The sequence below is a fragment of the Mastomys coucha genome, unplaced genomic scaffold, assembly GCF_008632895.1.
Source record: "Mastomys coucha isolate ucsf_1 unplaced genomic scaffold, UCSF_Mcou_1 pScaffold22, whole genome shotgun sequence".
Lineage (NCBI taxonomy): Eukaryota > Metazoa > Chordata > Mammalia > Rodentia > Muridae > Mastomys > Mastomys coucha.
In genome coordinates this window covers 208,088,950-208,100,210 of record NW_022196905.1, presented here as the reverse complement: position 1 = coordinate 208,100,210, position 11,261 = coordinate 208,088,950, and the positions used below count along the sequence as shown (strand labels likewise).

Below are 11,261 nucleotides of genomic sequence, written 5' to 3'. Positions count from 1 at the left end.
AATCTGCTGTCCTTGCTGCACCATCCCTTAGTCCCCATCTCACCTCTCTAGAAGGCCGGGACCAGGTGGCAGTGATTGGTGCTAGCATAGTGCCAAGGCCATTGCTGAAGGCTTTCTTAGATACAGAGGTGGTGTGCGTGTGTGTGTGTGTGTGTGTGTGTGTGTGTGTGTGTGTGTGTGTGTGTGTGTGTGTGTGTGTGTGTGTGTGTGTTTGAGACAGGATCTCACTACATAGCCCTGGCTGCCTGGAACTCATGATATAGACCAAGGCCTGGAACTCACAGAAATATGCCTGCTTCTGGTTCTCAAATTATGTAACTGTAAAGGGATGTGCCATCATGTCCAGCCTTAAGAGGCTTGTCATTGTCATCGTCATCTCCTCCTCCTCCTTCTTAAAAAGATTTGTTTAGGCCGGGTGGTGGTGGCGCATGCCTTTAATCCCAGCACTTGGGAGGCAGAGGCAGGCGGATTTCTGAGTTCGAGACCAGCCTGGTCTACAGAGTGAGTTCCAGGACAGCCAGGGCTACACAGAGAAACCCTGTCTCAAAAAACCAAAAAGAAAAAAAAAAGATTTGTTTATTTTTATTTAATGAGTATGAGTTTTTGCCTGCTTGTGTGTGTGTGTGTGTGTGTGTGTGTGTGTCCCTGGAACTGGATTTACAAAATGGTCGTATGCCACCATGTGAATGTGGAGAGTTGCATCTAGGCTCTCTGGAGAGCAGCTAATGCTCATCACCACTGCCTCCAGCTCCCTCAGAGGGTTTCTTAAGAATGGTGGACCAAGGGCCCGAAAGCCGGACAACCCAACTTCTACATGGTGGAAAGAGAGGACTCCTGTAAGTCATTCTCATCTCCATGTGTTTTCTGTGGCATGTGTGTATACACACATGTATAGACACACATACTCACATGTACACCAGAGAGGCACTCTCTACTCCGCCAGTCCAGAGCAACTGACACGGTTTGCTATCAGCCAAGAAGGGTTTCCCTTGGGTTCCAAGCTCAGGTAGGCTCATGAGGGTCGCCCGCGGGCACCCACAGGGAGAAAAGGTAAAGTGAATGTGGAAGAGACACTCAGGTCTGTGTGGTCCTTTGCTTCCCCAGAGTTCAGACAAAGGGGCAGTGAGGCCCACTGCCTTCAAGCCTGTGCTGCCACGGTCAGGAGCCATCCTCCACTCTTCACCTGAGAGCAACAACCACCAGCTTCATCCCATGCCTCCGGATAAGCCCAAGGAGCAAGAGCTGAAGCCAGGCCTGTGCTCCGGGGCACTGTCTGACTCAGGCCGGAACTCCATGTCTAGCCTGCCCACGCATAGCACCACCAGCAGCTACCAGCTGGATCCTCTGGTCACCCCCGTGGGGCCTACCAGCCGTTTTGGGGGTTCAGCTCACAACATCACGCAAGGCATCATCCTTCAGGACAGTAATATGATGAGCCTGAAGGCCCTGTCCTTCTCCGACGGGGGCAGCAAGCTGCCTCACCCAGGCAAGGTAGATAAGGGCTCCTCGTGTGTGCGTTCCCCACTCTCCACGGATGAGTGCACCATCCAGGAGCTGGAGCAGAAGCTGCTGCAGAGGGAGACTGCGCTTCAGAAGCTGCAGCGCAGTTTCGATGAGAAGGAGTTTGCCTCCGGCCAGACCTTCGAGGAGCGGCCGCGGCGGACTAGAGACGAACTGGAGTGCCTGGAACCTAAGAGCAAGCTGAAGCCAGCCTCCCAGAAGAGCCAGCGCACGCAGCAGGTGCTCCAGCTGCAGGTGTTGCAGCTGCAGCAGGAGAAACGGCAGCTAAGGCAGGAGCTAGAGAGCCTTATGAAGGAGCAGGACCTGCTGGAGACCAAGCTGAGGTCCTACGAGCGGGAGAAAACCAACTTCGCCCCTGCTCTGGAAGAGACCCAATGGGAGGTAAGACGATGGGAGGGAAAGTCCTGTAGGCGCTTTGCTGATATCCACCACATCCGTGCTGGCAAAACAAAACAAAACAAAACAAAAAAAACCCCACTGAGTACTCAGGCCAGTGCTGCCAAAGAGAAGCTTTATGACCAAGGACGGGACTTCCGAGTGAGCTAGCATGGGGATGCTTTGAGTCAGCTCTGTGTTTCTCACTCGTTCCATCATCATATCATCCTCATGGCCCTCAGCCATTGATCATAGTAGCCTAGTCTTTGGTGGGGAAACAAAAAACCCAGACAAGGGAGCTCAGCCAGGCTACCTAAGGGCTGACCTCGATTATGGGAGACACCTGTGTTTGCCTGGTCCGAGGACCCGAGAGAAGGATTAGGTCTATTTGGTGCTTTGGGGGAAAGAGTCCTAACTATGGCCATTAGTAGTAGGTCTCAGTGATGGAATTGCCTCTCTTTCTTCCTTCCTTCCTTCCTTTCTTTCTTTCTCTCTTTCTTTCCTTCTTTTTCTCTTTTCTTATTTCTTTTTCTTTTTTTTCTAGACAGGGTTTCTCTGTGTAGCCCTGGCTGCCCTGGAACTCACTCTGTAGACTAGGTTGGCCTTGAACTCAGAAATCTGGCTGCCTCTGCCTCCCAAGTGCAGGGATTAAAGGCGTGTGCCACCACCGCCCAGCGGAATTGTCTTTCTGTGCTGAGACATGAGTGGAGATTCTACTTGGTCGGCTGAGATTTAAACACAGGGGAGGAAGAGAAAGGACAGACACCCCGTCACATTTTGGGGACAGGTTTTTGCTGTTCTGTTTTGTTTGATACTAGGGGTTAAACCTAGGGCCTCACACCTGCTAGCGATGCACTCCATCACTGATGTAGTTCCTCAGCCCTTCAGTCTTTGGAATGACTCATGTGAGTCTGGCCTAGCTGGAGAGCAGTCAGGGTCCCCACGAGTATCCTGCTAGTAGGAGAGCATCTTTTTTCCCTGAGTAGCATACCCACACCCACACCCACACTCCTGTGGCCCAGGCCGACAGGTAGAGCATGTGTACATTAGTGCTGTCATTCACTCCAGAGGCTTCTCTGAAAGGACAGATGGCAGTTGTTCTATTCGTATGGATTAGCATCAGGTCTGGATGGGGTGGCTCACTGTCAGCACCATAGCCCTGACTGCTCAGAGCTTCCTGTCCTCACCCTGTGAAGTGACAAGTAGTCACAAGAAAGGTGAAGAAAGGAACCTTTTGGGCATCTCAGAGATAGGTCGTGAGTATTGGCCTCTGTCATTCATCCTTATGGTCCAGTCTGGAATTAAGCTGGATATTGCCATGAGCTTGTTTCCATCTTGGCTAGTCAGTATACTAAGCAAAACAACAACAACAACAACAGCCGGGTGTGGTGGCATACGCCTTTAATCCCAGCACTTGGGGGCAGAGGCAGGCGGATTTCTGAGTTCGAGGCCAGCCTGGTCTACAGAGTGAGCTCCAGGACAGCCAGGGCTATACAGAGAAACCCTGTCTCAAAACAACAACAACAACAACAACAACAACAACAACAAAAAACCAAAACACCACCAACAACAACAATAATGAAAGGGTAATAAGTAATGACAGAAATATTGTTATAAGCCCATTTAAGTTACAGGGACTTTAGAAAAATGCCATGTTCTTCCATCTAATCCTTATAATTATATTGAGATGTAGGAATATTATAGTTTTTCAGTTCATAATTAAGGAAACTGACACACCGATTAGCTATGACAGCTGGTTAAGTGATTTGACTATAAGCATCTTATACATATAAAATATAGATGCTAAGATTCAACTATAAGAATATGGACCAGAAGTTCACATTTTTATTACTCATTGGGGGAGGGGCATGTACATACTACAGCCCAAGTGTGGTGGGTCAAATGTCAGCTTTTCAAAGGTGGTTCTTTCTTTCCACCATGTGGGTCTCAGAGGTGGAACTAACTCATCAGAGTTGGAGACAAATGTGGTTGCCCTGTGAGCCATTTCACCATCACCAGCCCCAGAGTTCACATTTTTGATTGCTTGTTGGCTCCATGCTAATGTGTGCCTGCGTCACCCTGGTTCATAAGTGATTCAATCCGCATTCAAAGCCTGTGCTTTAATGCAACTCTGTCTTAACTCCCTCTCCCAAACTAATGTAGGCTCGGTGTGTTACTCAAGTTGTTTTTATTTGGTCATTGTAACAAAATGTACAAGATATGCAGTTTACAACAAGAGCTTATTCTGCCTCACAGTATTGGAGGTCTCACTTCATGATCAATTGGCTAACAGACCCTGTTGCTTCGGGCCTGTGATGAAGTAACATATCATGGTCGGAGCGTGTGGCCATGCGAGTGTCACCTCATGGGCAGGAAGCAAAGGTGAAAACAAAGAAAGGTCCAGAATCCGACAACCCCCTTCAGGGGCCAGTGACCTAAACACCTTCCACTAGGCCTATCTTAGAGGTTCCACTACCTCTTCTTACCTCTTCCTCTCAGCGTTACCACACTGGAGAACTTTAACATCTGGGCTTTGAGAGACATTCAAGATCTGCATTTGGCCTTGTCAAGAAGTTCTGGGCTCTAGCTATGCATGATGGTAAGGCTAAGTGTCTGCTTCTGTCTTAGGAGCAAAGGGGAGGCTTTACTGGGAGATGAAAAGGGGAAATACAGAGTTTTGTGCCAAGAGTCCATTCTGAGGTACAAAGCCCCTGGTGGTCATCTTCGTTCTTATGGTCATCGTCTCTGTCTCCTCCTCCTCCTCCTCCTCCTCTTCCTCCTCCTACAAGATTTATTTATTTATTTATTTATTTATTTATTATAAGTGCATTGTAACTGTCTTCAGACACACCAGAAGAGGGCATCAGATCTCATTACAGATGGTTGTGAGCCACCATGTGGTTGCTGGAATTTGAACTCAGACAGAGCAATCAGTGCTCTTAACCACTGAGCCATCTCTCCAGCCCATCTTTCTTCCTCCTCCTCCTCTTCCTCCTCCTCCTCCTCCTCCTCCTCCTCCTCTTCTTCTTCTTCTTCCTCCTCCTCCTCCTCCTCTTCCTCCTCCTCCTCTTCTCCTCCTCCTCCTCCTCCTCTTCCTCTTCTCCTCATCCTCCTCTTCTTCCTCCTCTTCTTCCTCCTCCTTCCCCCCCTTCTCCTTCTCCTCCTTCTTCCTCTTTTCTTCTTTTTCTCTTTTGGTTTATGATGGGGATCCAACCTAGGGCTTCATGCATATACTAGGCATGCACTTTGTTAAAAAACAAAACAAAACAAAACTTTTTTCTTTTTTTTCATGCTTTCTTTCTTTTTTAGTCAGAAGTGGGTGGTGGTATCTGAGACAGGCTTGATATGTATAGGCTGGTGTGTACTACCACTCCAATCCATATCATGACCCCAAATAATGCTTAGGCCCTAGAGACACAATGATGACCCAACTCTGGCCCAACTTTGTTGGCCAAGAGATGTTGAAGTGGTGGAGAAACCAGGAAGGGAGGACGACCACAGTCCATCTGTTTGGCAGATGGATACTGGCCATGATCTGTGGGCCAGGTTGTCTGGCTAGCTTTTGGGGTACAATAGGACAAGGTGAAATGGTCCTACCCCAGAGATGAATGCAGGGGTGAGGTTTGGGTGTTTGCCCCCTGAAGCCAGTCTCCCTGCCTGGTGTTAAAGGTAGGTGGTGGAGCTGGGAGCAGTGGATAGAGTAAGCAGGTGATTATTGAGTTGCATATAACCTTGGGTTTGGGTACAGACTGGCATGTGAAGCCTGAACTAGACATGAGAGAGGCACTTGGAGATGCATGCAAGAAAAACAGGTTGTCTACATGCAAAAGAACTGTGTTTTTGAGGTGTCTTGCTTGTCAGGAGCAGCCCGAACCCTTTAGGAAATGGTTGATGTCATCTTGGTTTGGATAGTGCCAATCATTTCTGGCACTGATTCTCGCCCTTTCTCACCCCACCCTTGGCAGGTGTGCCAGAAGTCAGGCGAGATCTCTCTTCTGAAGCAACAGCTCAAAGAGTCCCAAATGGAGGTGAACACTAAGGCCAGTGAGATCCTCAGTCTGAAAGCGCAGCTGAAGGACACCCGGGGCAAGCTGGATGGAATGGAGCTGAAGACACAGGACCTGGAGAGTGCCCTGCGCACCAAGGGGCTGGAGCTGGAGGTCTGTGAGAACGAACTGCAGCGCAAGAAGAATGAGGCGGAACTGCTGAGAGAGAAGGTGAACCTTCTGGAGCAGGAGCTGCTGGAGCTGCGGGCCCAGGCTGCCCTGCATCCCGCACCCCTGGGGCCTCCAGGGGTTGGGCTCACTTTCTCAGAGGACATCCCTGCTCTGCAGCGCGAGCTGGATCGGCTGCGGGCCGAGCTGAAGGAGGAGAGGCAAGGCCATGACCAGATGTCCTCGGGATTCCAGCATGAGCGGTTGGTGTGGAAGGAAGAGAAGGAGAAAGTGATCCAGTACCAGAAGCAGCTGCAGCAGAGCTACTTGGCCATGTACCAGCGCAACCAGCGTCTAGAGAAGGCCCTGCAGCAGCTGGCCCGTGGCGATGTTGGAGGGGAGCCCTTTGAAATTGACCTGGAGGGAGCTGACATTCCCTACGAGGACATCATAGCCACTGAGATCTGAGGCGCTGCCTAAGGATGGAGGGCTGGGGACTAGACTCCAGAAAGCAGGGAGGGCTGAGCCTGTTCAAAGAGACATTTTGAGCCCCTCTGAGAGAAGCCACCTCTGGGGCCCAGACGGTGGGGAGGGGTCACCACATAGCCTTTCCTCCCCTCCTGCCTTTTTCAGCCTAACTAACCCTGCTGCTTAGAAGACCTTGACCTGCGGATGCCAAGCTCTCCTAGAGATGTGCTCAGAGGGCTCTATGTGCAGGTTGAGGCTCTCTCAACTTTGGTCTCATGCAAAGTAGTGAGAAAGACACTCCATCAGGAAAGGGAGCAACTGCCATACAGGCCAAGTGGCCACCCAAGGACAGAAACATTTTCCCCGTTATCCCTAAACTCCCCACGGTCCCCTGGGCATATTGGGATGCCCTTGGGAATAGAAAGAAGCCATGTGTAACCAGAAAGAAGCCTTGGACCCTGTCTACACTACAGTCTGTTCTTCTGTCTGTGGAGGTGGAGGGGTTGTGTGCCACATAGTTGAGCCAGCAAATCATGGGAGGAAGGGGTGGATGGACAGTCCGGCATTATAGACCCTTCATAGGTCTCACAAGGTCCAGGTGGGAGGTGAAGGGAGAGAACCAAAGCAGACAGGGAGTTGAGTCTAAAAGGAGCTGCATAGCCCCTTTGACCTCAGGGGTCACTCTTTTTAAAGCCATAGACATTGGGGTCCCAGGTGGGGTCCAGGGAAATGACATGAGACATAGATTCCCAGCTGTGCCAGGGGATCCTCCTCAGCAGCCAATATGGAATGTTTTTCTCTCCCAAGCACCAGGCTCTCGCTTGGATCCTGAATAGCCATCCACTTAGATAGTGTACATGGGAGCTGGGCATTAGCCTCCCTTATCTGTGGCCCACATCAGCAGCATCTTTTCCCCTCATAGAATCTTCAGTCTCCATAGGTTGGGATGTGTCACTAGTGTACCAATAGGCTGCATTCCAGGTAGGAGGGATACAGGGCTCATACAAAGAGCCTTATAAATATCCCAAGCCACCCACTCTCCTCCCTCCATGTGGTGGCACCCCATGTTGTAAGAATTCAGTCTAGAAAGCAGCGTGTGAGCCTGCGGGAGCCTGGCCTTGTCTTTTGAAAATATCCAGATCTAGGGGCAGAGGGAAGTGCAGTTGCTTGGTTGAAGGAATTATCTTCTCTCGCCTTCCCCCTTCCATTTTGTGTTTTCCAAAGCAAGCCAGATCAAGCAGGCAGCCAAGCTGCTCCATATTCTATTTTTGGCCCTTACCACAGCTGTTGTTGGTAGGGCACCCAGCCCTTGCTGGATTCCTGAGCCATGTGCTTGCCTGGTGGGCAGGAGCCAGGACATAGGAGATGTAAGGGAGGGTCTGCGTGCTTGGTTAGTTCAGGAACCAAACAGTGCTCTACCTCCCTAATGCTGGTCCTTAAGAGTCCCTGGGTGGATCCCAGCCCTAGTGACCTTGTCTTCCTCTGGGCTTTCTTCCCTTCCTAGTGTCTGCAGGCTAGGTGCCTCCCTTGTAGGGTGGCACTGCTTTCTGTTCTTGGGGTTAGGTTGCCCCTCTCCTGCTACTGACTCTCAGCGGCACACTATTCTCTGGTCTACCATTGCCCATAGTCACATGCTCACTTAAACCTGGAATCTTCAGGCCAAAGATGACTCCCCCACAACTTGCAGGGTCGTACCCTCTATCGAGCACAGGTCACAGCCCAGTTTTAAAAGTCCATGGCCCTCAGTTCTTTGTTGTGTACCAGTCTGTGCCTTGTTTAAGTCCTTCCTGTTGAGAATGTCCAACAGAGGGAAAGAAAGATAGGGGTTAACTGCCTCTCCCTAGATTGAAGGACTCCTTCCTCTGAAAGAACAGCCAGAAGTCCACTGCTATGCTGCGGAGTCCTTGCCTGGGAAGAAGCAGATGCCAAGCCTGAGGCCTCAGGCCTGTGCTCTGTATCTGTGCAGGGTGCCTTCCACTCACAGGGGGTTCTGCCCACATCACTGCCCAGTAGCCCTGCCATGGTCATCTTTGAGACCTCTGCCTGGGAATTGTTCAACCTTTAAGATGGCAGATCCCATCCCAAGACTGCTGTCAGCCTGAGGTCCCAAGGTAGCTCCAAGAGGCAACTGTGCTATAATAACCTCATATCCTTCCTTGCCTTCCTTCGCGTGTGCTTTCTTCCCTTTTCTGTCCTCAAGCATCCTCACTCTTTGTGGTCCGTGCCCATGTTGGATGGCTAGATGGAACAGTGACTCGGGTGTGTGGGTTCAAGGGTAGACAAGTAGCCTGCCATGCTTTGTCTCTCAGATCCATATGGCTTCCCAGAGGTGTGTGGTTCCAGAAGGTTGCTGCTCTCTGAAGGAAGAGCAGCAGCTCGTGTCACCTCACAAGGAAGGGCCTTGTAGGATCCAGACTCCTGCGGGGCACCTCCTTGCTCGATTTCGTCCTCTCTCGGTACACTTGAGCTTTAGCATGGTAACTTTTGGGGAGGCTTGGCATCACTCCTCTGAGAGACACTTGCTGATCTTCTCGTCCCTGGCTCCAGCTTGTGCTGTGTCTCAGGTAAGAGAGATGTCCAAGGGAAAGCCAGGCTGGACCAGAGGTTTCCCTAGGACCTGAGATCTCCTCAGATGCCACATAAAAGGCCACGGTGCCCCTCAGTGGAGACTACTTTCCATTTTTACTCCTGGAGCCCTCGGCAGAGGCTGGCTTCGGATGGACTGGTGTTTGGAAGATGAAGTACATAGTTATTTTTCTCTTCCTTGTTTCTGGTTTGCTTTGCTCTTGATGGCTTCATTCTGTTTTATTTTTTGAAGTTCTTTGTTGGCTCTGTAAACTATTTCTGCTAATTTTATGTTTTTATTTATGAATAAAGAATGCCATTTCTCCACAGTCACTTTTGTCTCCTCAAGCTAGCCTCTGCTCCTCTGCTGTGATAGGCCAGGCAGCTCCTGGTGGTCTCTCCCTTTGGAACCAGAAAGCCAGTGTCCCTTTGTGCCAGCTGGGGTGCTCCTCACTTAGAACCCTTAAGGAAGGCAGCTCTGTGACCTGGGGAACCCTGCCTTCCTTCACCAGTCTGGTGATCTTAACTTGTGACATGGTCAGCCTCTGGGCTGACCCAGAGGAAGGAGGGAGGAGACCAGGGGCCTGTGACTTCAAAAGCATGCCCCTTCCCAACCCCAGCCTCTCCCCTCCTCTCTCCACCAGCTGCTAGCCTCCTGGTCAGCCTTCGGCTCAGTGCATATGGCTTTTTGGCAAGGGACTAGAATAACTATTGTCACTCCTCCAGGCCCCTAGGTGAGAGTGCTGTTAGTGCAGCCACCATCTGTCCTGCCTGCCTGGTACTAACTAAGCCCCATCCCCCTCCCCACCCCATCCCCCTACATACACACACTCACTCCCCAGTTCACTTTGATGGGCATTCCCTGTTTTGAGTTCAAATCCTAAACCCCAAAGATAGCCACTATGGTAACAGAAGAGAGAGGGATACACAAAGAGAATTAAAGGCCTATAGGCATAAAACCATGCCTCTGGGGAAGGGAAGGTCAGTAAAGGCTGCTGTTAGAGAAGGAGGCCAGGATCTCTCCCTAGCCCCAGCTAGGACTGTGCTATTCATCATAGCCCTGCCCGAACATGACACTGGATGACTTGTCCCTCCTCTTCACTGGGGGCAGGCCCAGGGGGATTAGGCAGGAGAGCCAAGCTGCCAACTTTAGCATAAGCTCAAAAAAGTCTTGGCAGCTTCCACTTTAACATTCTTGGGAGCCTTGGGTTGCCGCGTCAGAAACCTCTTATTCTGCTGGTGCAAGAACTTATCTGGGCATCACAGCTAGAACCACCCAGGACCAGCCAAAGCTATATGCCGCGCCTCAGGGATGCCTTTAGAGACCCTGTCAGCCTCCTGACCCCCAGAACCATGACACTTAAAAAACTTTTTTAAAAAAAAAAGATTTATTTATTTTCATATACAAGAGCAGAACTCCGCCGAGGTTGCCTCGCTGCAGAGAGACAGCAAAGTGGGGAGCACTTTCTCTCCCCACACCACCTCCTCATCCCATTCTGAGCCAAACAAGAGAGAGAGAGGGGGAAGGAGGAACGAGAGAACACTTGTGACAGCAAGCCACCCAGTCCTCAGCCTGCACCGGGCGGTGCAGACAGCTCGCAGTCGCAGCAGATATTTTTATCCGACTGTCTTAAAGTCTGTGCACACCATGTGCGAGGAGGGAGGCCCAGCAGTCCGCGATCCTCCCTGAACCTCCTCAGCAGTCTTTATTCTGTTAATTCTGGAAGGCCGTGCTGCCCCAAGTTTCTCCCCAGCCCAAGGGTCACCTGTTTCTCCTTCCTGAGTGCTGGGATCAAAGATGTGTGCCACCATTCCCAGCACTCTCAGCTGGAGTTCGAGGTCAGCCTGCTCTACAGTAGAGGATGATATAAGAGACCCTGTCTCAAAGAAACAACCCAGCAAAAGAATCCTTTCTTCTTAGGGAGTTTACATTCTACAAGCAAACAGGCTTTCCTAGGGTCATGAGCAGGGTGGTACCTGCTGGCTGCGTAGACAGTGGTGTGTCTGAAGGGGATGTGGCAAGGCCATTGGTACAGAAAAAGAAAAATCTCAGCTTGGATCTCCCCTCAAGTCCTTTCTCTTAAGGCTCTCTTGCCTCAGAGCCTCCCTAGACACCTTCCCAGTGAGGGAACCTGCAGTTCTCCTCTGACAGCTGTGCCCTGGGCCGCTATCCCCCCC

At 50.8% G+C, this 11,261-nt stretch overlaps 1 protein-coding gene across 1 annotated transcript in view; it reads left to right on the top strand.

Moving 5' to 3' along the window:
• The window catches only part of Lzts1 (leucine zipper tumor suppressor 1), a 55,029-nt gene extending 45,613 nt beyond the window's left edge, over window positions 1–9,416 (top strand). Inside the window, exons 3-4 of the mRNA XM_031340013.1 lie at window positions 1,105–1,902; window positions 5,862–9,416. Coding sequence (XP_031195873.1) covers window positions 1,105–1,902; window positions 5,862–6,518 — 1,455 coding nt within the window. The 3' untranslated portion in view covers window positions 6,519–9,416. The remainder of the gene's footprint in view (window positions 1–1,104; window positions 1,903–5,861) is intronic.
• Window positions 9,417–11,261: the final 1,845 nt, after the last annotated feature.